Genomic DNA, 26,431 nt, shown 5'->3' with positions numbered 1-26,431 from the left:
GCATCATTTCATCTAAGCCTGAAATCCTGAGGGAGATAGAGAGTTTCTATCGACAGCTATACTCCACGAAAGCACCTGTTGAAAGCGAGGTTAAAAGATCCCAGAGCCAAGCTTACCCGACATTATACCGAAGATATCCCGGACGTCAGGCTGTATGAGATTAGTGTGGCTCTCAAACAACTCAAGAACAATAAAGCGGCGGGCGATGCTGGAATCACTACAGAACTTCTGAGAGCGGGCGACAAGCCGATACTTAAAGTCCCCCAGAAGCTTTTCAATTCTGTCATCGTCGAAAGTCAAACGCCGAAGGCATGGGGCAGAAGCGAGGTCGTTCTGTTCTTCAAAAAGGGTGATAAAACACTCTTCAAGAACTATCGGCCAATCTCGCTTCTGAGCCATATCTATAAGTTGTTTTCGAGAGTTATCACGAATCGTCTCGCTCGCAGGTTTGACGACTTCCAAACCTCCCGAACAAGCCGGTTTCCGAAAGGGTTTTAGTACCATAGACCACATCCATACGCTGCGGCAGGTCATACAGAAGACCGAATAATAATAATAAATAAATAACGCACACACTCAACATAGCCCCGCACTAGGGAAACCCTGTGTCGCGGATGCCATGGACACACACATAGACAACCACAAATTACACCCAAACTCACGAGAGAAATAAATGTAAGCCATACAAACATTTCTCCCGGCCTGGGAATCGAACCTGGGACCTCTGCGTGGCAGTCCGGCATGGTAACCGTTCGGCCACGGAGGCAGTTTATATTATAGGATATATAACCAGCCACTTTGCTTAGCGTTTGTGGACTATGAGAAGGCCTTTGATTCGATCGAGACCTGGGCGGTGCTGCAGTCTCTCCAAAGGTGCCAAATAGACTATAGGTATATAAAGGTGTTAAGGTACTTATACAAAAACGCCACTGTGTCAGTCCGATTACAGGATCAGAGCTCTAATCCTATCCAACTGCAACCACGCGTGAGACAGGGAGATGTGATATCTCCGATGAGTGAAATAAACCAAACTAAACTATCTTGTCGGTTCGGGAATTGAACCCGGAACACTTAAAAATAAAAGTAATTGAAATATAAATATGAATAAATAAATAACGCACACACTCATGCCCCGCGCACTAGGGAAACCCTGCTTCGCAGGTGCCCACGTAGCAGGTACACACGTAGACTAAATACACGTAAACACGTAGAATAAATGTTAAAAAAAAACTATTTCTCCCGGTCTAGTTGGTATAGCGTCTGACACGGTATGCTAGAAGACGTCGGTTCGAATCCGGCCGGATCGAAGGAATTTTTTCTGAGTGTTCGATCTTTGTATTAATAGTTATAGTAGAGCTCCTTGTGAAAGAATTCGCCCAGGGAAGTACTGCAGGTAAGTAACCTTACCTGTTTCTGCCGCCAAGCAGTAATGTCAGCATTACTGTGTTTCGGTTTTGAAGGGTAAGGGTGCTGGTGAAATTAACGTCATGCAACGAAGAGAGAATCAATTTAGAGACCAATAATTTAAGAACAAATAATTAATTTATTTTAAAACAAATAATTATTATGTTATCGACTTACTAAAAAAACTACACAACAAATAAAAAAATCAGTAACAACCAAACATAAAGTCAACAACAAAATATAAAATCAACAGCAACGAACGAACGAAAGTAATTTTGAGAGGAAAATGTTTTTGTTCTTTTAAACCTAACTTAACCTAACCTAATCGTATCTTTGCGATAAACATCCAACATATCCTGAAAGACCAACGGTTCCGTTATAATTCAGTTTTCGGTGTAATGAAAATTCGAACAAACGCTATTTCGGAAAAAAAATTCGGGTTTGTGATAGGTTACCTACCCTTCACAAACGTCAAACAAAGCTCAAAACAAAAGAAAACGACCAGCCAGCATCGATTCGATTTATCGATTGTATAGCGTATCTCTTTTGATAAATATTCCATTTTACACATCAAGTAGTTGGGGTAATTTATTTTTGTCTTTATAATTTCTGTTTCTATATACATAATAATTCGACCCCTCCTACGTAAAGTATCGTATGTCGTAATTGCCAAGTTTACAGGGAAGCGTTTTAAAGTTCTCTGTTTTATTCGGCAAAGCTCGTTACTCAAATAGAGTGATCATCTAATGCATCCTCTAACCGATATCTAGGATTTTATAATACTCTATGTGAGTAGCGAGCTTTGTCGAATAAAAATGAGAAATGCTAAAGTCACGTGTTGTGCTTCTCTCAGTGAATTCAGAATATTTAAAAGGCTCCTCTGTAAACTTGGTAATTTCGACATACGATACTTTACGTCGGAGGGGTCGATATACTGTACTTAAAATTACAATTGCGACAAATTGTTTTCACCTCACTAGCTCGGAAAGACTTTCTTTCTCATTAGAAATCTGCGCGCAAAAACGTTTTTTGCACGCTAGCGTGGAAAAGGTATTTGAAATTCGAACTTGACGATTGAATCTGGTGCACCCTTAGACTATTTTTTTCCATCCTCTAAGGGTGCACCTAACTTTTTCTTTCGATGAAAAAAAAAGATAATGACACGTTCAAATACGCGATTTGTCGTACATCACTTATTTAAGCACTCGCGTTGTACAACAAATAACTATTGTTTTTGGTATATTATAACAAATTTACTATTTCTTTTTATAACCTGGTTGAGAGATTAGTTAAAAACAATATGGCAACGTAAAAATTTTAAATGTCCCGTACCCATCCTACGTGAAATGGACTGTAACAATTCATAATCCATGAACTATTCAAGAATACCCAAATAATCCAAGTACTTGTTCCCAGGAGCAACAACAGAAGAACAGGCAACCCACACAGGCCGCGTGGAGTTGCCAGCTTGGACCCTCAGCGATATGGCACACGGCGACCCTCAGAAAACCATATGCTGCTAGCCAATCCTATCCTTGGAACACTTTTTCACCATTGGGACACTAATGCCCTGTGTAACACGCAGGGCGACATTCGCAGAGTACCTTGTGCTGTTAGACCATGGGACACGAATATATAATTTGGACACACTGCGTTGACAGACAGAGTTTATACAACCTCAAGTGGCTTTGGTTGATTTCGCATTACAGTGAAAGTGTAGAATCAATCACGTTGGAAAAACTACATACAGTAAAATAGAGGATATACACTGATTTACTATACGGTGTGAAAACACGATTCCTAGAAGTTTTCACTATAGAAAATTGACCTCGAAATTTTACAAGAAAAAAAAAGATTTTTTTTATCTCAATTGAACTAATAGAACACGTAATGGTATACGATATAGATTTTTCAAACAGCTTTAATTTCGTTTGTAAAAAAAATAAAGCCAGTGTCCCTATCGCTCGTCGTAGTATAAGTACGGTAAAAAATTCGAGCTGAGATAGTATACACTCTTAATACCAACGTGGACAAACACGGAAATCCCTGTGCTGCAAGCTCATCTACCCACCAATGAACTAGCCACTCGCATCTCATTCCAGTCCACTAATTTATTTATTTTTATTTATTTATAAATTACATCCAACAGCATACATTGTAAAACTTAAAAAGTAATTTACATGACCAGTAACTGTTGCCAATTATCACAGAAAAAAAGCATGACGTGACATAGTAACAATAATAAAAACTAAAAATTGTAAAAAAAAAAGAAAAAATTTGTAATAATCATATTTGTAAAATTTGCAGTAAAACGCAATCGAAATTAAAAATTAAAATTATGATAAATACCAAATAGTAGAAAATTACACAATTTTTTATTGTACAGTTTAACAATTATTACAGGTAACCGCTAAGGTGGATAAATTACTCTTTTAGTATATATTATAATTAAATTAAAAATTTAATATATATTATAATTACTCTTTTAGTATATTAAATAGTATTCGCGAAAATGTCAATTGTACTAATAAAAGACTTGTATGTTGTTGTAAGACGTGAAACAATCTCGTTCTGGCCATAGTTCTTACGACTTGGTGGAACGTAAAAAACTTTATGAAGTTGGTTACGAGGCTGATGATGGGACACAACAAGACGAAACAATGATAATATTTTTAATTGTTAAGATAAGAACTGATATTATTATACGAAAAAATAAACACTTAATATTAAAAAACCAAGACTAGCGTAAACTTAAGAACTTTGTATAACAAAAACGTAATTAAAATAATTGATGACGAATGGATTTTATTACAAAAAAGCTATGAAAAGTAAATTAAAAATGCGTCTATACAAAATGCGAATATTTTTGAAAAAACCGAATGTCATACTAAAAGTTCCGAAAACTATTGTTAGCCATTTTTACCGTAAATCACCTATAGTCTGTCTTTTAGTGACCGTCAGGATGGCTGGTCGCCGTCGCATCTGGTACCGAGTGTATATTCAAGCATTGCTACCTTTGATATATTCTGAGAAATCGAAAATATTATTGACCAGCCATTCTGACGCCAGGATGGCTGGTCGTCACTTTGTTCAGCACGAAGGGAGCAGATTTTCCAGAAGTATGTATTACCAATAATTACTACCTATTGGCTACCTTCACGAATTAAAGGTTTGCGATTCCTATCTACATTAGTTAAAAAATATAAACGATTGAAAATTTTACGAAGAAGTACCAACGCCTGCCCTTTGTATTACGCACTAAAAACTTTTGCTTTTTTAAATTTGATCAGGCACTTCTTCGTAAAATTTTAATCGGTTATATTTTTTTAACTACTGTAGATAGGAAGCGTATACCTTTGATTCGGGAAGGTCGCAATTCTTGAATATACTCTCAGCGCCAGATGCGACAGGCGACCAGCAATCCTGACGGTCACGTCTTTTTTGAAGACTGAGTATAATGACATTTGAAGGGTTGCCGTTTTCATAAAATTTTAAATAGTCTAGTAGTTGTTGTCGATAGTTTTATCGATATTGTGAATGTTACGACAGACGTTCTAGTGATTATTCTTATTTTGACAATGTGTAATCATATACATTTTAAAAAACGACAAGCGAAATTGGTTACGTGTATTAAATTTAAATTAAAAATTTTAAAATGTCTCCTATTTTTTATAGACATTCTTCTTAATTTAGAGTATGTATGTATGAATTTACAAAAATTAACAATTCAAACAAACCTGTACCGAGCAGTTGGACAAATAATAGGCAGAGGATGATTGAAATGAAAATAGTTCGGCTATTTATTCTATAAGCGTGACCAATATCCAGTCGATGGTCGATAGAATATTTATCGACTGCAATCACTAGCTACTTGTAAACGGGCAACACTTTTGCTCAGTGAACTGTCATTTTACTCCACCTTCAAAAAAGACAGACTTATATAAATTTAAGAGCGATCTGTTATAAACTTTAGTGCGTATTAAAATGGTTCAGTTATACGGAAATACTATCATAATTGACAATAAAGGATTATACATCAGCCAGTATGTATTTCTTTCGGAACTTAAAAAAATATACTATATTTTATTCATATTATTGTTATATTAATATCTATTCGACTTTTTTATAAAATCAAATAATAATTTTTAGACAATCTTTGAACGTTCGATAACTACGAATTTAATAATTGTAAAGTTTTAAAGAAATCTATTTAATGTACTTTTTGTCACAGAGGAATGCTTAAAAAGGCTTAATTATGATAACAATGTTCATAATGAGCCACGTCCACATGGACCAGAACGTTTAATTTGAGAAAAAGATTACTTCAATCATCTTTTCATTTAATTTGAAAAAGGAACGACTTCAACCGTTCTTTTATTTAGATTTAATTTGTAAAAAGAAATAACTTCAATTGTCTTTTGATTTAATTTGAAAAAAGAATTACTTCAACTGTTCCTTTTTTTAGATTTAATTTGTAAAAAGAATAACTTCAATCGTCATTTCAAGCTGATTTCATTTGAAATAACAATATCTTCAATCGTCTTTTGATTTTGGTTAAATGTTCTGTATATGTGGCCAGAGTTATTATCATAATTCAACCTTTTCTTAGCTAGATTTTCTTTCCTCCAAATATATCAATGAGTGTATTTTAGGGGCTGGTTCAGTATATTAAATGAAATAGTATATAATATCATAAATTAAGTAAAAAATATTATTATACAGATACAATAAGACAATTAACGAAGGGCATAATATGCCGCAGCCAGATGTGACAAAAAGTGTTGTTTTTTAGCTGTTGACCTTGGCTCCGAGTTATTAGCTATATATCATCGACAATAGAACAATGGCTGCAGTAAAAGCCCTGAGCCATCATAATACGATTAAAAATTCACCTTGTATAAGTTATTCGTTTAAATGCACGTTATTGTTTAGTTCTTAAAGTAAATGTTGCAAAAGAATAGACAATTTTATTAATTAATAAGTGCACTTGCCTTTAGACTAAATATTTAATATTGTGATACATAATTATATCGAATTAAAATAAATGGATATTTTTGTAAAAATTAGGTTTGTTTTTTTACATAAACAATTATACCACGGACCAATAATCAATAGGACTGCTTACTCTATACTACAGATCGCTCTGAAAAAGGTCATAATTCTCCGTCTTATAAATAGATGACGCTGGTCAATAGCCTGGAAGTAATAATAATAAAAGCTTTATTTCTGACGTTAAATAACTCTAAAAACTTAAAAATTTGCCTTATTCTTTAACAAAATTTATTTTTATTTTAACTATGTATCTATTAGTCGGTCCGCCGTTTAAAAGCTATAAGGGTGTTTTACTGTTCACGCTGGAATAAGCTTATACCAGCGGCCCCGTTACACTAAAAAAGTCGTGATTTTGTCGGTTCTAGTCGTAAAAAACTAAATTTAGTCGTTATCTCGTTTTGAAGTTATTAAGGTGTATACACGCTGGATTAAGCTTATTCCGGCGGCACCATTTTTGAATCTAGAACCACCTCCTAACTTAGATCTGATTGCACACAGAATAAGTCGGTTCTAGTCGCAAAATTTTAGAATTAGTCGCTGATTTGGTTACAAGATACAACAGATTTATTATTTCAAGGTTATACCTGTGTTATTTTGCATAATATACAGAATTTATTTCATCATATCAGCCTGAAGACGTCCACTGCTGAACATAGGCCTCCCCCAAAGATTTCCAGACCAGCTGATCGGACGCGACGTGCATCCATGTTACCCGCCGCCCTTACCAGGTCATCTGTCCATCTAGTAGGGAACCGTCCCACTTTTTTGCCCCAACGGCCATCAATTGTACGAGCTATGTGCCTTGCCCACTGCCACTTCAACTTGCTAATCCTTCGAGCTATGTCGGTGACTTTCGTTCTTCTACGGATCTCCTCATTTCTGATTCGATCACGTAGAGAAATGCCGAGCATTGCTTGCTCCAATAAAAACAACAGCAAATGAGACCCCATGGGCAATAGTAGCGAAGGGGTGCCCTCAAGGAGGGGTATTGTCGCCTCTGCTGTGGAACATGGTCGTAAATGACCTTATCATTAAACTCAACAAAGAACATTTCTATACAATAGGATATGCTGATGACATAGCTATACTGGTAACAGGAAACTATGCCAACACACTTTGCGACATTACACAAGCGGCTCTCCGAATTGTGGAAAGATGGTGCAGAGCATATGAACTATCGGTAAATCCAACAAAGACGGAACTAGTAATGTTTACCAACAAACGACTACTAGGTAACTACCGATTACCCAAACTCTTCAGCACAGAACTACAGATATCAACCGAAGTCAAGTACTTGGGAGTAATACTGGACAACAAGTTGAACTGGAACAAACATATGGACAACAAAATTAAAAAAGCCACTATCACCTTCTGGCAGTGCCATAGAATGGTGGGTAAACAATGGGGACTTTCACCCAAGATTACACTATGGCTCTACACTGCGGTGATAAGACCCATGATCAGTTACGGCGCGATAGTATGGTGGCCACGAACCAAGCTGACGACCGCAACCGACAAACTGGACAAATTCCAAAGACTAGCGTGCATGGCGACGACGGGCTGCATGAGGACAACTCCAACTGCAGCCCTCGAAGCGATGCTGGACCTTCGACCCCTCCCACTGTTCATCAGACAGGAAGCGGCGTCAACAGCAGTGCGTCTAAACAGAGCCGGCCTCTGGAAGCACATGAGGACCCCACATACAGAAATCCTCTACAAGTCTGTCAATGAGGAACCGCTACTGGAGGCGGTTGTGGATAGGATCCCAAAACAATACATCTTTGACAAGAAATATAAGATACAATTATTTGAAGATCCCAACGAAGGACTGAACCCCAGAGAGGTCCGAGTCTTCACCGACGGATCTAAAACAAACTCAGGAACAGGTACTGGGGTATTCTCAGAAGACCTCAATATCAGGATATCAGCACCGCTTGGTGACCACAACACAGTATTCCAGGCTGAATGCATGGGCATCAAGTTGGCAGCAGAAGCAATCATAGCGAGAAGAGTAAAGAACTACTCCATTCGAATACTCTCCGACAGTATGTCAGTACTTCAAGCACTGAATAGCTATGACATAAACTCAGGGCTCATTTACGAATGCCATCAAGCACTCATGGAGGTATGTATACAAAACCACGTAACTCTTCAGTGGATTAAAGGACACAGCGGCTCACGTGGCAATGATGCAGCAGATGAACTAGCCAGGAAAGGGTCGGAGACGGACGCTGTAGGACCAGAACCGATAGTGTCCCTCCCCTCCCAATGGTCTAGAACAACTATACACAAAGGTACAAAATCTTCACATAATAATACATGGACCACCCTTACGGTTTGTAGACAGGCGAGGGAAGCACTCCCAACGCTCAATGCCAGTCTATCTCGAATACTAATTAAACTTAAAAGGCAAGAGCTTCGCACTCTAACTGCCGCCCTAACGGGTCATGGTCCATATAATAAACACCTTTTCAATTTAGGTATCACAGACAGCCCTCTATGCAGAGCGTGCATGGAGGGGGAGGAAACGGCTGCGCACATCCTACTTCAGTGCTCCGGCGTGGCCAACTACAGGGCAAAATACCTTGGAGTGCCAAGGTCGCTCCCCGAAGTCTTCAGCAAACCAAGAAGGCTGCTGAGATTCCTGGAGGAGCTTGGGTGGCACGAGTAGGACCCTGCACCCACCACACGCAAAATAGGCGCTTTGTCGTCGAGTTGCGGATACCAGCCCGTTGCACCAAGTACCAAGTACCAAGATTGCTTGCTCCATAGCTCGTTGAGTGACTTTGAGCTGTTTTATGAGGCCCATAGTAAGTGACCACGTCTCAGAGCCTGACAGACGACCACTGCTCGAAGACTTTTGTCTTCAAGGACTGCGGTATTGCGTACGAGAAGACGTCCCGGAGCTTCTCGAAGGGTGCCCAACCGAGACGGATTCGATTGAATGATTTTTTTTTTAAATACATGCTATCTGAAAGTTTTGTTGTAGGTTTTTAATACAAGGAAATTAGCGAAAATATAGTTATTTTCCCTTAATGGCACTAGGGTTTATCGATTGTCATGTCATGACACTTATGAACAGGAATTAGGGTGTTGGTGAAATTACAGGCACGTGGTACTTGTTTAGTCTCAGGGCGGCAGGCGCAGTGATTTAAAACACTGAGTGTCACTGCAACTGTTTTGGACAGGCATGTGTATAGCTTACCACCACTCGCAACATTTGTTCGTATCCTAGTGCTGAACAAGCCTCGCTTCGTGTGTGTCGAAAACACTGATCCACTCCTTTTATTTACCCTGATAAAACCTGAAAACGTTCCTCGGGTAACAGAACTAAATGAAACAACAATTTCAAAACAATTTTACGTGTAATTAAAATTCACACAACAAACTCATCTCACAACTCATGTTAACATCATTACCAACTAAGAATCTCTTTCTAAACGTGGTCTCAATGTAATGGCAGACAAGGTATCATTGAACATTGTAATGGAAGCTCTAGTAACAACTTTAAATATTGTTGTAGAAGAACTGTGGCAAATAGATGTAACCAGTATAACATTTTGTTATTTTCTCTACAAATATGTATTTACATATCAATGTGTACAAATTTATGGTCAATGTGCTTTTGTGTTATACCTAACGTGACCATACGTCCCACTTTGAGCGGGACAGTCCCGCTTTTAGGCTTCGTATCCCGCTGTCCTCGAAATACTTAAACATGTCCCGCTTTGACAAAACATGACACACGTGACAATAAATTTAAAAGAATGGCGCGAAAGCATAGCAGCAAGTAAGCCATATCGCCCGCGCCTTTTACATTGTCGTGTTTATGGCGGGAATGAATCTCGGGCCCATGGAACGTATTTAACAACTAAACGTGACAAATGAAAGCATTGCTCCTCCAAAATAATTAAAAGAAGCCCATCAGACAACACAAGATAAGTTCCTGTTTTAATTTTGAATCATTAAATATTTTTAATTCTTTTTAACGTTTCGTAACTATCATAAGCATGTGTTTTATTTTTAAAACAATATTAAATTTACAGGCGTCCCGCTCTGAGGGAAAAAAACATGGTTACTTAAGAACCTACGCGCGTCTGTATTTTGATGAGATTTTAATTTTAGTTTTGTTTGTTAATTTCAGTTATTTTTTTTAAATGAAACACGAAAACTCCAGTGGATTATTTAAGCTTCTTGCTTTTGCAACGCGATGTTTGCGCGCTTTTCAATCGATTCACACAACAGCGCGTTTACGGCTGATACAAAATAAGCCTTGTGTATAGGCTCTTAGTTATGCCCTATGATTGTAAATATCTCTTAGTTATATATACCCCATGATTGTAAATATTTGTCTCTGCTTGAATTTGTGCTGAACATGGGCCAATAATTCATGATCACAGCTAATCGCGATACAAGTCAGTGTAGATAGGAACATCCATCTATAAAACTATCGACAACAAGTACATCACTATTTAAAATATTAACAAAACTGGCAACCCTGCAAATGCCATTTTATTCCTTTAAACAAGACAAGACAAGTTTGTATGTTACACAACTGAAATAAGGTTCATTATGGTTACAAAAATTTGCTTCAATTACAGCACTGTAAATTGAACCTTAAACGTTGGAGAGTAAAAGTTATTTAGTTCTACGTACCGTCTTTGTCCAAAATTGCAAGTACAGTATGTGACCTAAGATACCTGACCGGGGTGGTCCCGTCTATTTGGTTCTAAGTAGGTCAGTGTGATGAAATGTTAAACAAACTTAACCTCTGAGCAGTAACATTCATATTGGTGTGACTTTCTTATTGCATCATTACTGAACGATCTTTAATTACATTAAATAACATAAATTTCAACCAAAAAACGGTAATTCCTTTCCACATTTCTGTAGAATGCGTAAAAAGGATCTCAGAACCAAAAGGTCAATGTCAAAGGGAAAACCGGTCAGGTATCTTAGACCATCTACTGTACTTTTGAACGATTATTAAAAATTATACAAAATAAGACCACAGTTAATAAAAATAAGGCACAAAATTTCCTTAATCTATATTTAAAAGCTATATTTATAAACAAATGCAAATTTGTGAAATGCTTGAAGGTCGTAACATTTTCATGATTTTGTTGCATTAGAATTTGATTGGAATGTTTTTTATTACAGCTTGTAGTTTGTGACACTGAAAATGTTGACAGCAATATTCGTCTTTCCCATAAAATATTCTTTCTCAAACATGATTGGAAATATTAAAATTAATTTTAAAAAGAACACACTATAGACCGTACAACTCTGCAGCCTAGCCGGAAAAGTAAGTATGAAACAGTGTTGCCAGACTTTTGCGAAGTTAATTCGCCAATTTACGTGTGTTAACTAGCCGATATTCGCCCAAGCCATAAAATCCCTAAAAAAACTAGGAAAACAGTTCTATAATTCTGCTTGCTGCCGAAAATTGGGGAATATGAACTCTCTTATTTCCCCAATTCCTCACACGGAGAAATACTCAAACACCCAAATGAGTTGTTCTACAACTCCATTCCCCACAAAATACCCAATCAAGTTTGTAATTCCCCAGTCTTTTCATTTGTGTTTTCCATCCGTTACTCTCATCTCTGGGCTGTATTCGCACTTTCCATCAGGCGCGGTGCAGTCATTTTGCCGAGTCACAATAAAATAACAAAAAAAGTCATTTTTTTAGGTAGCCTAAAATCACCTTTTCCTACTTCAAACATAGCCTAAATATCGCCGAGTCGCCGATAACATTTTTAGTCGCCGCACAACCCCTCTCAAAAGGGAATCTGGCACCACAGGCATGTAAGGCCTTTTCTAATGACTGCTCTAAACTTTTAAATATATCTACACAGAGTATACAACCATTTATTTAACTTTTCGATTCATACGTAGAACAAAGACCTATATGCAAGACTGCTTATTCTCAGACACTACATTTTTATCGTTGTTCTACGCTGTAGATATCAGATCGACCGTTGTTCAATTTTATATTTCCGAAATGAAATAACATATAAAAATTCTGAAATTCCTACAGATAGGCCTTAGTTTCAATATCGATATTATGGATTTATCCTCGTTCCGCTGTATAATCACATCGGACTCTGTTCTTCGGATGAGTGGTTTTGACAGTTCGAATTTTAATCATTTAGTGATGTCCTAATGAGACTTTTTACAACAATCCATTTTATTTAGGAAGAAGTCTTAATCGTGAATATGAGCGTGTCAAAAAGAAGACATTGTCTGATTGGGATCGTGATGTTGCGTTTGACGATTTGTGTACTCAAATATTAATACATAATGTTAATGATGATTTAAATTATGTTTCCCGTTCATATGGAGAAGAATCAGACGATTCATTATAACAAACAATAAGAAATTATTATAATTATTTATATATTTCATTTCATTATAATTTATGAGACGCGTACCAAAATTTATCAACTTGAATAATCTTCGTTAATATGTTGGCTCGATAAATATCGGAGCTGAAGAGCACGTCGCTTCACTTAAATTAAAAAATAAAAGAGTCCAGGAAGTATTGAAGTTATTTATCTACGGTTGTATATGAATAATTACGGAACTTCCGAAGCATGCATATGACAAAAGTTAAATAAATGGTTGAACGGAGTATAACATAAGTTTTGTTTATAGTGACCCTACCGATCCCTAGGGTATACGAGAAGGGCACTATAACTTGTGCAAAGAAGCCTGCACAGGGACCTTGTCAGTTAGGTCCTGACCCCACATCATCACCCCGTTTAGACAAACTTCATCCGGTTCTCAAAAGGCCTTGGATATATCTACTAACAGTAAACTCCTGACGGCTAATAACTTGATTGTCTATGGTATTACTTTTTGCATTTAATTTTGATTTGATAAGGGCGAAAGTCGTACGTGTCGTTAATTTGATCTTTCGTTCTTTTTATTATATCCACGCATTGTTTGAGAAAGCATTGTACATATAATATATACTCCGGCAGGAAGGGAGATTGCCTTACCCGTTTAAGCCTTCACCGCCCTCTGTACAACGTACTGTAAATTTTTAAGGGTTGGACGCATTAACATCAAGCGAGTCGGTTACTACCCCATCCTAAACCTACGATTAATTTTCTTAACATATGATATTGCACACAAAATCAACATAACTACACAATTTAATTTTAATAATGTCAAATAGAAAAGCAATAAGTACATCAGCCAGAATTTAAAACATAATTTGGAAGACATAGACAAATTCCTCTGACGTATACGACGTGTTCCAGTGCCGCCATCTTGTTTGTGACATTTCAAAAAAGGAACTAACGTTGTCGTGTCGGTTATTTACAGTCGGATTTTTATAGACAATAAACGTTTTTTTTTTTTAATTTATTTCATGACTTTGGAACCAAGTACTTCAATCTAAATATTATTAAAAATAAATTGTATTGCCAGTTTATGATTGAATAAATAATGCTGCCTTATTACTCTCAGGGCTATAGAATTAAACGACTTTTCTGAATTAGCAGACCATGTGGGAAGTGGGTGGAACATAATCCCATCCAAAAATTGGAATCCAAGCTGAGGTAGTATCAAAAGTTATCGAGTCATTTCGTTGGTAGAACTTTAAATCTCTCTCTGGAAATATTGCCATTTTACAGATGTGGCCTTATTAGATAATTACATTACAACAAGGCTGCGATATAATATGGCAACATTATTTTTTAAAGTGACGTTACAAGCTGTCAGTTATTACGTATTTGTCTTATTTAAAAATCCGACTATATGTTTTCATTGAAGATAATGTATAATCACGTGGGTTAAAAAACATTCGTCATGGCGGTGTCTTGGTTGAGTGAATAGGAATGCATAACATGTCATGTATACATATAGGGTGTAATTGGTGTCCAATTAAATAATCGCAAAGTAAAATTAAAAATATCGCTTTTGTTATTAGCAAGTCGCGTGGTGGCCTAATGGTTTGACCAACCGCCTTTCAAGTAGAGGGCCGTGGGTCCGAATCCAGGCTTGTGCCATGAGATTTTCGGTGAAGGAGAACACCGTGAGAAAGTCGAAGTAGGTTCACAATTCTTCGTAAAACGTTACTTTCTTGTATATGTGGCTAGTGGTACATGTGAATGTTTTTATCATAATTAAACCTTATTATGATTATTAATAGAAAGATCGAACGCATAGAAAAACTTTTCGAAGCTATGGGACTTGAATCCATGACCTTACTGCTTACCAACTGAGCTTCCGGTCAAGTTAGAGTTGTCGAAACTCTACTATGTGTTTTTGTTAAAGAGTTTTATATTGGATTTTTCGGCATTCTGAGCCGTTAGTGACATCTAGTGAGAGATTTTAGAACCTTCGCAGCCAGCACCCTTGCAAAGGCTTCAACTGCCGTAGATGTCGCTTTTTGATCATATAGCCTACATTTGACGGAGAAGGTTCTAAAATCTCTCACTAGACGTCACTAGTGTTTCAGAATGCCGTCATTGTTTCCGGTTTCCATACCACAATTGTTTTAGTTACTTTGAAATCAAAGCAACGCATGTGGTGTTGTCTAATATCTTATACATTTATATTTTGTAGGAGCCCATATACGGCCCCTGCTGAATACGGGTATAATCTAAGAACATTAACAAATATAATAGTAGCTTATACTCTTATAAAATCATATAAGTTTTTGGCACACCCCTTACACCCTACACATTATTCCACAAAACAAACCCTTTCTCTTACAATTCATCTTTTAGCTCTTGCTCTTCTTCAGCTGGTATGTCTTCCGAGTCGTCTTCGTCGTCGGCCAGGTCCGGCATCATTTGCTGCGCAGGCGGCGCAAAATTGCCAAACCCGTATGGATCGGGACCGTGAACCTGTTACAACCACAGAACAATAAATACAGTAGAAGTGCTTAGTTTGTGTGGAACGTGTGCCAACAGTACGTGAGGTTCGGCAAACTTGAGCTCCGTTCGCCATTTTCGCTTTGTACCTTATGGTCGTGTTAATTATCTCGCCCAAATCTATGGTGGTGTTTCGTATCATCATGCATCATATCAACCAGAAGACGTCCACTGCTGAACTGCCTCCCCCAAAGATTTCCAGACTAGTCGATGGGACGCGGCGTGCATCCATCGATTACCCGCCGCCTTTACCAGGTCATCTGTCCATCTATTAGGGGGCCGTTCCACTGAAAGCGTTCCAGTTCGTGGTCCCCATTCGAGAACCTTTCTGGCCCAATGGCCATCAATTGTACGAGCTATGTGCCCTGCCCACTGCTACTTCCAACTTGCTAATCCTTTGAACTATGTCGGTGACTTTCGTTCTTCTACGGATCTCCTCATTTCTGATTCGATCACGTAGAGAAATGCCGAGCATTGCTCGCTCTATTGAGTGATTTTGAGCTGTTTTTATGAGGCCCATAGTAAGTGACCACGTCTTAGAGCCGTAGCTCATCACTGGCAATACGCATTGCTCAAAGACTTTTGTCGTCAAGGACTGCGGTATTGCGGACGAGAAGACGTCTCAGAGCTTCCCGAAAGCTGCCCAACCGAGTCGGACTCGACGTATCATCATTAAGTCTTATTTATTTAATTTCAATAAACTTTTTGGTTATCGTAATAGATTTTTTGTTACAAGAAACGAAAGTAAACATTATACCGCTGCAATATGATCGCTTTCTTTTTGGAGAACTAAGTAAACATCTCGAATTCGTCATCGTTCAGCTTTTGATCACTAGCTTAGGATGATTTCTTTTCCTTAATCTAGAATCGAACCTGAGACCTCAAATTCAAACAATCTTTATTTCATATGCAACCAAATTATACTAGAAATCATCACAATGATTTAACTCTAGGTACTACTTATAACCAAAATTTGAAAGTTACAAATGGCGGATTTCTTTAGTGTTGTACCGTAATCTACCGATAAGTCATTATCGACATGCAAATGTATCGCTTGAATGTTGAAACGGTTTTTTTTTTGTTTCTTTAGTTTACTGTAACCAAAGTATGCCTAAACAAACACAAGTCTAATAATTTAATCTCGAGTGGTATATTATTAGGAAATGAAACTATTTTTCCGGATTTAAATCGCGTATATTTGTTTTTTCAAACAAACCGACGTTTCGGGCCCTCCTTTACAGGTCCCATGGTCACGGTTGACTGACAGTCGGAAAAATAGTTTCATTTCCTATTTGTAACAATCGCGAAAACCTAAGAACTTGGTATATTATTATTAAACCGGACGATGGCAAGGCAAGGCAAATAGGCTATCTATACGTTGGTATTGGCCTTTACCCGGCAACGTTGGACTAACATGTCATTATATTGCAGGCTTTAAAAAAATAGCCATTTTTAATAGTTAAGAGTTGTCATTGGGAAAAATCAGAAACGAGTGAGTAATTTTGTTTTCAGGAACTGAGAATAACTAGTAAATGAGTCTTGTTTAATCTAAATTGAACATAAAATTATTTACCAATAAACCTAATGATGAAATAGAATTGTCATGTAATCTAGTTACATTCAAAGTTCTGTTAAAATTTGACTCTTCAAAATGAAACGAACAAATGAAGATGGTCTTTCATCCAACGTTATATTGTTTCACGTTCTTGGAAATTCGTAAATGGCATTGGATTACTCATATTTAAGTATACTATAATTGTATTATTTGTCCGTGAATTTTCCTAAAATATATAAATAAATAAATAAAATAAAGTCACTTGGTTTCATAAAAAAAAGTTACACCAGAGTTTATTATGCATTCTTCTCAGGGGAATCTGCCTTACGAATGAGTAGTAGAGTTTAATCAAAATGACGGTTTCAAATGTAATTTACTTACTTAGGAAACAAAGATTATTTTTACATTCTGACATACCTTGACATATTCAGCTTCCATCTCCGGGGTCCATGTAGTGTCCTCTTCTGTAGGCAGCATCCATTCCTCGCAGTATTGTGTATGTTTAAAACAAATCTGAAATACAACAAGTTTTTTGAGTAAATTTTTTACTTCTGACGCAAATATGTTGGCTACGACGCGGTGATATGTTGGCCAGAAGATTTTGCATGCTGTTCAGATCAGGTCCAAGTAACGCTCTTTAAGGCGTACTGTCAAAACGGCAGATCTGTCGTCCACTAACTAAAACGCGGTTAAGTGGCAAATGATCAAATATCCGTTTCAAATAGATAAAAATAGAGCACAAAATTCTCTTTTATAAATAGTTAAAATTAGTTAACGTATTTGACTTATCGGAACGTACCCGCACGATCCATAGCTGAAATATTATGAAACAATTTTAATATTCTAAAACTGGGTTATGACTTTTTTATGATATCTCCAAAAATATTTTGTCACTTAGCCCCGTTTTAGTTTAAACCACATTTGTGTTGCAAAAACGGGCGATCCGTACCGTTTAGCGTTCAAGTTCTCGGGTTTATTTCAGAGAAAAGTTTAAGGAGGCTGGTATATTGACTGTGGCATCACAATACACTTACTCAAATATATTGTATGCCCGTAAAAATATACATAATTTCATTAAGAAAGAAGATATCCATAATATTAAACTTAGTTCTAAAGTCCGGAGCACATATTAAGGTTATCATTTCCTAAGTTTAAAACTTACATTAAAAGAATTTTAATTCAAAAGTCATACATATTACAAAATAGAAGACTACGTGTTAGTTCAAGATGTATGGAAGAACGACATGAGTCCAGATTCCACAAAAATTAGATTCAAAGTGTATTTATTCCATAGCATAAGTTTATTTGGAAAGAGCAATCCCTAGAGTTTCTTGCTGAGTTCTTCTCGGGGAGGTCAGCGCAGTGAACGAGCAGTAGCTTAAAAAATTTCGTTTTCAAGTTACTTTGAAACGCTTTATTACGTGTAGCATGTGGGTTAACTGTACCAAGCAAGCATACAATGCCATCCGCGTTCAATATGAGCCATGTTTAATTGCCAAGATATTGTAGTGCATTTTCAAATGTTTTTGTTAGCATGTACGGACGGGTTTGCTGCTGTGCATAGAAAGAGGGTTTCTTCTCTTAGAAAGAGAGTGCTAGACAGTACGTGAGGCGCACTATAAGTTTCCGGAATGAATAAGAAAAAAATACTATACATGGTTAGATATGGATTTATTGTTTCCCAAAATATTCTTCGTTAGCGTTAATGCACTTTTTCATACGAATGAACCAATTTTGAAAACATTTATGCCACTCCACCGTGACAATCTCTGAAACATATTTTTCATACTCTTCGACAGCCTCTTTAGGTGATGAAAATCGTTGACCGCGTAGCTGGTTCTTAAGTTTTGGAAATAAATAAAAGTCACAAGGTGCTAGGTCGGCACTGTACGCGGGATGGCTCATATGGTGAACGATCTTCACCTTCAAAAATTCATTTGTCTGTCTGGCCGTGTGAGAACTGGCATTATCGTGGTGCAAGATAAAACGGCGTTTACGGATATTTTTACGGAGTTTGTCAATAACTTCCGGCAAACAAATGGGCGTATACCAATCATTATTCACGGTACAACGATTCTCCAAAGCAACAGTAGCCACGTGTCCAGTTTTATTAAAAAAAAGAAGTAATCATCCGCTTAGAGGCCTTTTGCACGCGCGCCACTTTGGGTGGTTTCGGCTCATCTCGAAAGACCCATACGCTCGATTGCTGCTTTGTTTTGGGATCGTAACTATAGTTCCACACCAAATTTGACGGTCCTTCGTTGAATCTGATAAGCATGGCATTGCACCAAGTGACGCGATCCGTTTTTTGGGCCTCAGTCAAAGTGTGGGAGTTGGGATCCACCGAGAGCACAGCTTTTTCACACCCAAATGTTTGTATAGTATTGATTGTTTTTGACTCATGCCTATGCCTAAAGATGTCCGAATCTCATGGTATGTCACATGCCTTTCTGTTTTGATCATACGGTGCACAGCAATGTTTTTTTTGTTCACAGCAGTGGACGGGCGACCATCACGAAATTCGTCAGTGAGATTCACACGACCGCATTTGAATTCTGCAAACCAGCTAAAAATAGTCGTCTTGCATGGTGCTTCGTCGCCAATAGCAGTTTGAAGCCGAGCGAAGCTCTGCTGAGCAGTTAAATTACACTTAAAGTCGTAGAAAATCATACTACGAAAATTTTCATGAATTAAATCCATGGTGATGTAAACAACCAATTTCTAAAATGACGCCAGAATGTAAAAACAAGTGACAGTCAGGTAAAATAAACTGTATTCTACAGCCAAAGAGTTCCATTTTCAAATGTTGTAATTACTTTTTAAATATTGTTTATGTAAGTGGCCAGTTCCGGAAACTTATTGTGCGCCCTTTGTATTAATAGCTTTGTGGCTGCTGTAGTTCACTGTTGCGACTCGTCTATACTGCGACATTGGATCTCAGTTATTAAAAGTATTAGATAATCGTATTTGTTTAATGTAATAATTTGTTAATTATATTTCATTCTAATTCAAAATTTTTGTCATTCTATGGATTTGTTATGTCTGAAATAAATGTTTATTATTATTCTTCTTTTTCTTAGTCGTTATAGTGCAAACGCTCAGACAAATCTTTCATTTACATTACATTCCTTGTACAACCCCAGCATTCGGTTCCGCATAACTGCACATGGCGGGCAACGTTATTGTCACCTCTCTGAGCGCGTTACTAGGTTCCTTTTTCCTCGTAGTGAGTGCCTGGTGTCATTAGTCAGATTTAGTAGAGTATTATAGCGCAGGTATTTTTGATTTTGTATGAGAGTTATGTATCTGTTAACGATATTGCGTATTATACAAAATACCAAGTACATTTAAATTTAACTGCCTCAGTGGCCGAACGGTTACCAAGCTGGTCTGACACGTAGAGGTCCCGGGTTGGATTCGCGGGCTGAGAGAAATATTTGTATGGTCTACAGTTATTTCTCTCGTGAGTTTGGGTGTAATTTGTAGTTAAAAAAAACATTGAGCACATTACCTATATCAGCTTCATTATAATTTAACAAAAAAAAAAACATCTTACCTCTCTTTCAGCATCAGGCATGATGTCGTCGTGAGGTCTGTTCTTGTATAAGTCCGTGATCTCATCTTCATTTGCTTCAAACATACGTTCGCACTGAAATAATAATTTCCATAATTAAATTTTATTTTAAGTAATACTTCCAGTTTTAAAGGTGTAGGGTGCTGCACGGGGTGTTTTCCTACAGCATTGTTATTGCAAAATTGCCGTTGGAATGCTCCCGGAGAGTAATTTGATGTTGTCGACGCAACAGCTCAAAAGCAAAACAAGTATTCCACCTGGAAGGTCAGCTTTGCGTCTCAGATATAAATACAATTTATATTGACGACCTTGACGACCTCTAACCTAATGGTTTACATTTTTTTAACAATATTATTTGACGGGACGAACAAGTCGTGTGTCTGGTAGTAAGCTACACCCATGTCCATAACATTTGCAGTTCTACTCAGAGCTTTAAATCGCAAAGATCTGAGGGGTGTTGCCACTGCGCCTGTCACTCTGAGACATAAATTGAGAAGTCCCATGTGCCTGTAATTTCACCAGCACCTCTAGATGTAAAGGTTCCGGGTTCGATTCTTTGCAGGACCGGTTTGGAAATGAACTTCTCTAAATTGATTCTGGTCTGGGTGTTCTGGAAAGTGCCCCAGAGTGAAGACCAGGAAATTGGTGTGGTTGCCTGGCACATTATTATTATATTATTCATCATATCGGCCGAAAGAGGTCCACTGCTGTACACAGGCCTCCCACAAAGATCCATCGGTTGCCCGCCGCCCTTACCAGGTCATCCATCCATCTAGTATATGTCAATGAAGATTATGGTGATAACATCGAGTATATAACCAGAAATGGAAACGAAATAAAGTCCATCCATCCTTGGCAACCCATCAAGGAAATGAGGCTTATATCACTTTTAAATATCTACTCTCGTTTGAGCTGAAATCACAAATTAGAAAACTGCAATAGTACAGCGCCAACAACTGACCTCAGTACACCTCTGTATATTCCAAAAATATTCTGTATTTATTGTAATAAAGATAACATCTCTAACTATGGGAGGCTGTTCTGTTCAGTGGTGTGGGAAAAACAGCAAAACATTACAAAACAAACGGAATCACATTTCACCCGCAATTAAATATTAAATATGTAATTTTTCAATTGTATTATAGCAAAGCTCTAGTTATCGATCTGGTCGATTTGAAGTGAAACAATTGACGACACCCATCAATTGTTTCGAATTCGGGCTGGCCAATCGGAGCGCAGTTGTCACCATAATGATTTGGCAGAATACTTTTCAAACAAACTAAATGACATTTCGTCTCTATTTCTGATTATATACTCGATGAGCGATAATTATGAATGAGTTATCACTTCAAACCCTGGCATAAACTCATTTTGTGGTTTTTTTTTAAAATAGGTCACTTGTATTGTAAAGATGTGATGTGTTCATGTATGTACTCACATAATACTCCAAGCTCTTATTCAAGTCATCATCAGTGACGAATTTGGTCTTGGAAAACTCGACGTTCATCTTGCCATCTTCCATTATCAGTTGCATGATGGCGAGTTTCCCAGTTGCTTTGTAATACACACGTACGTAGTCGTCCATTTTCTTGCCTGAAAATCAAATGGTTACGTGCTCAGATATTTTATTTTACCTAAGTTGTAACTATTGCAATTTCATATCCTTTTATATTTATTTTTCATAATACCATGGACGTGACGAACAAGTCGTGCACATGCTGGCAAGCTACATGCCTATCCATAGGTAACCTATCACAAACTCGAATTATTTTTTCCGAAAAAATGTTCGTTCGAATTTTCATTACCTGCCGTGACAGCCACCTTGTCGTTTACACAATAGAAACGTTTGAGCCTGCGATTATATGTCGCCACATTTCTATTGTGACGGTTCATTTATCGTCTGACGACTGTCCATCCAGCTCTTCCCATTGTCTCGACGGTCTATCGTCGTAACGTGAAAAAAGTCGTGTACGACAGTTAATCATGATGTACTATATGTGAACAACTTCATTTAAACATACAAGACACGACACTTTACTGCACGACAATCTGTCGTCATGACATAATGGGAACGCGCCCTAAGGGTGTTAAAGTAGGGGACATATTCAGTTAGCAAATAGATATAATACCACGAACTTTTGAACTCGGTTTAAAAAAAAAATTATTTGTTTGTGATTCGATTTGTGGATCAATTGTATAGTGAAATAAACTAACAGATGTCATCAATCATCTCCGAGATGTAGACTGCTGATCGATGGGCTGGAACCTTGTCCTGCAGCGTGTTGCCACTGGCATCCATCCTGAAGTTACCCACCTGAAAGTCAATAGGGATACGTATGCAAAACTTAGTTAATTGCCACAGCCAATGAACCAATCTTGAAAAGACCATAGGGAAATGAACTTGTCTAAATTGTTTCTGGTTAAGATGGAGCAGAGGAAAAATTCCCAATCTTCGATTTGATTTTAGAGTGGTATATCCACTTTAAAGTTAAAAATAAAATATTGTATGAGTATCTACACGATATATTCAAGCATAGACATTAATCAGAAACATAAAACAATAAAGTTTCCTCGATAATTTACCGCTAATTTTCACATTTTTTCGATTTATCCTCGAAATGCTACAGGTTATTAGGACAAAAATTAGATAATTAATTATATTTATGCATGATCGACAACTGTAACTACGGATTTTTTTTGAATCCCTTTAGTTTTAGAGTTATTCCGGTAAAACGAATTTGGTACTTTAATGCGCAAAATTCTGTCGCATGTCACGCGAACTTCAGGCATATATTTGTTTCACAAATTTGGGCGGAGCCAACGTCATAACTTTTTTGGCATGCTCCCTCTTAAGAGTATTGCTCTGATTACCCTTACACATGTTTAAAAAGAAATTATTTGGCTTGTTACGTGATCTGTGTATATATGATATCAAAGATTAAAGTGAAAAGAAATTGGCACAACCACGTTTATAAGAACAACTGTTTCAATATATTTATAAGAATTTTTTAATAATTTATCAAGGACTTCTTTTTAAATCACAATTGACAAAATGGCTTTTGACACATTGCTTTTAAAGTAATAAAGAATATTTAGAAGTTACAAATACCGATTGATATTAATTCGAAATGCAAATTGCTTTGTAATTAGAGAGACTAATGTGAAATACCATTAACATTTACACACCTGCGTGCAGGTTGAATATAATGTACCTAATTTAATAAGATCTGTATAAATACCGTATTCTGGCCAATAAACTTATGCTATTCTATTTTATTGCTCTGAGCTCATAGTACAGGAAACTTCTTTGTTTGAGATCCGTTAATTACTATTGAGATTTATTATAAACTATTAGGTAGTACTTAAAGATCAGGGCTTGTACTTAATTGGTACATTTCAGCCTTATGTTAGTCACCAGGAATGTACCAATATGGACTTCAAACTTATAAAACTATAAAATAGTTAGCCTATATATCAAATATGGGCAGAGAGAAAAATAGAGAGTGTAGATTGTGCCACGAGGCGGATGAAACTCATGTGCATGTCCTCACCGAATGCAGTACCCTGATGGGTGTACAAAGTTCTACAAATGGAAAGCATAGGCCACAACCAGAAGACATAAAAAGTTTCAGAGCCAGGAAAGTCAGTTCAGATTGGCATCTTTACACATACCATTAAATTGCTCTGCAGATATGTAGAATAGAATAGAAGTAGCTACAGCTCCACCAGCAAAAAGAAGATTGAGTAGTGAAGTTTAGAGTTAACACTATGGGAAGTGATTGTGCCAACAGTTCCAGTACCTATCTGAAAATAAGGAGCATGTTCTACATGCCCCTGGGGCAGTTCACCTAAGACCTTTTGAGAGCTGCATCTAGTCTGGGCCTGACTGATAAGGTGTGCTTGCTTCTACAGATTATACTATCCTATTGGTATACTCCGGTTAAGGAGGGTCGGCAGGGAGGGTCACTATAAACAAAACTTATGTAAAATAATATACAGGAGTATCTTTTTTAATCATAGTGTGATTGTGTTCCAGTCAGAACTTTATATTGACAGTCGACAAGTCATATGTGTATAGTCTCACCTGCACCCCTCCCCTCCATGGTCAAATTATTGCTTGGAAGCAGAAATAAGTAATGTGACAGTACTTCCCTAGACAAACACTTTCGCAAGTAACTCTACTACTACTGTGCCATTTCAAATCCTTAAAAGACAGTTTTGAGACCTAGAAGTATACAAATGTTAAGTCTTATTATGTGTGTGTTCATTTATTGGCACAGTCCGAACGAATGGAAATAGAAAATTTTTAACATCTCATTAACTCCGTTAGTTTTATGGACAAAGTCAACATACGGTATACAACGGAATGTACAATAATCTATGCAAACTTAAGCCATAAAAATGGTGAAATGTTAAAACACATATACTACTATAGCACCTTTGTACTTGAGTATTTTACTATAAGCCACTTAGCTGAAATTATAACAATTTATTCGTATGGCTCATAATGTGCACACGTGAGAGCCTTTTAATGATTTAAAAAATATATACTTATATTGTGATTTTAAAAAAGGTATTAAAGTTACTCACATCAACTTTTTTCCACTTATCTATCTTCTTTATCGCTCTGTTAAGCTCCTCGAAGGTCTGCCGGCATACTGGAATTAAATATAACACCATAATTTCACATTAAATCGTCGAAAAATAACATAAAACCTATTAAAATATACACACCTAAACATCTTAAGTTTTGTGGATCGATTCTCGCCGAAACTAAAGCCAGTAAAAGAGCAAAAATTAGGACGATAACGTTGAACTGCATTTTTATTAATTTGTTTTGCCACTAATGCTAGCCAGAAATGTATAGTTTCAGAGAAAAATTAATAAAAATGCCTTGAAAATTACTCGACGTGTACCAAAGTTTATCTTTTCTGTCAAATACACGAACCTATTTCTGATTGGTCGACAGCAAATCAATTTTAAAGACAAATAGATCGTTGATTGGGTCGTTCGAATTTATATTATACAACTATAGAAAGTGGGCACTATATTACTCGATTGATTGATAAATTAACGTAGCTTTTGGTTTTAGTCGTAGTTTATATGGTACCAAAAAGTTTGATCACGTTCATATAATGCCCTTGATAAGCATGCAAGCTAGCATCTTGGCTAGCATTGACCTTATTTCGGATACTTTATTTATTTTATTTTCATGTCAAGTTTTTGTATTGTGATTTTCTAACCTGTACAACGAACCGTACAGAAAAAAAAATATAATTAAAAATAGCTCTTTATGAACTTCATGCCTAAATTTTGTAATGATCTTTATATTATATATTTTTTATTTCATTACTTTTTACATTTTTTTAATGTTACATACATACACAATATCGTAAGAAATAACGAAAGTAAAACAAACTCTTCTCTCTTTGTGCAAAAAAGTACATCAATGAACACGCCTCTTTACTACATGTAAATTAACAACATACATTGATATGTAGATGTGTGCGTGCACCAAAGGAAAATGGAAATTGTCAAGCTAAATACCTTTGTACATATTTTAAAGGAAAACAACCCATTTCATACGTTATTTGCAGTCATTAAAACATTTTATTATTTACAAGTTAATATTGTAAAGTGTAAACGTTATGTAAGCTGGTGTATAATTAATAAGAGTTTGCCCTTTCGTCTCCCTCACTCACCCATTCTCCGGTTTTGCGCCCACCGCGCCCCCCTCCTATCAACGGACCCAAACTAAACCAACAGTTCGCATTCAGTCAGCCAGCGCGTAGGACGTTTGCTCATCGGAATGTATAATTTTTTTGTGCATATCAAATCGTTTAAAATCTTGAAAATACCATAGAATTCTTGTTTATCTTGTCGAGAAGTGTCTGTTCCGTGAAAATTGTGAAGAACAAGGCAGATTTCAAGTAAAATTCAGGTAAGTGACTGCATGAC

At 36.9% G+C, this 26,431-nt stretch overlaps 2 protein-coding genes across 2 annotated transcripts in view; one reads left to right on the top strand and one right to left on the bottom strand.

Annotated features, from left to right (window-relative positions):
* LOC113227601 (ras-related protein Rab-31) overlaps nt 1-3,154 on the top strand; it is a 30,157-nt gene extending 27,003 nt beyond the window's left edge. The window contains exon 6 of the mRNA XM_026460560.1: nt 2,821-3,154. Within this exon, the coding sequence (XP_026316345.1) occupies nt 2,821-2,927 (107 nt within the window). The 3' untranslated portion in view covers nt 2,928-3,154. The remainder of the gene's footprint in view (nt 1-2,820) is intronic.
* An 11,768-nt stretch (nt 3,155-14,922) lies between these two features.
* LOC113227574 (protein seele) lies at nt 14,923-25,375 on the bottom strand. Its single transcript, XM_026460528.1, has 7 exons — nt 25,208-25,375; nt 25,064-25,131; nt 22,688-22,787; nt 21,912-22,066; nt 20,456-20,548; nt 17,317-17,412; nt 14,923-15,317 (listed from the first exon to the last, which is right to left on the bottom strand). Exons 1-7 carry the CDS (start codon nt 25,293-25,295, stop codon nt 15,180-15,182), a joined length of 738 nt encoding a protein of 245 aa, XP_026316313.1. The 5' UTR covers nt 25,296-25,375; the 3' UTR covers nt 14,923-15,179.
* Between the last annotated feature and the right edge of the window lie 1,056 nt (nt 25,376-26,431).

The sequence above is a fragment of the Hyposmocoma kahamanoa genome, unplaced genomic scaffold, assembly GCF_003589595.1.
Source record: "Hyposmocoma kahamanoa isolate Upper Pololo Valley unplaced genomic scaffold, ASM358959v1 211, whole genome shotgun sequence".
NCBI classification, from domain to species: Eukaryota; Metazoa; Arthropoda; class Insecta; order Lepidoptera; family Cosmopterigidae; genus Hyposmocoma; species Hyposmocoma kahamanoa.
Note: the sequence above shows the minus strand (reverse complement) of the source record. Positions and strands in the feature narration are given on the sequence as shown.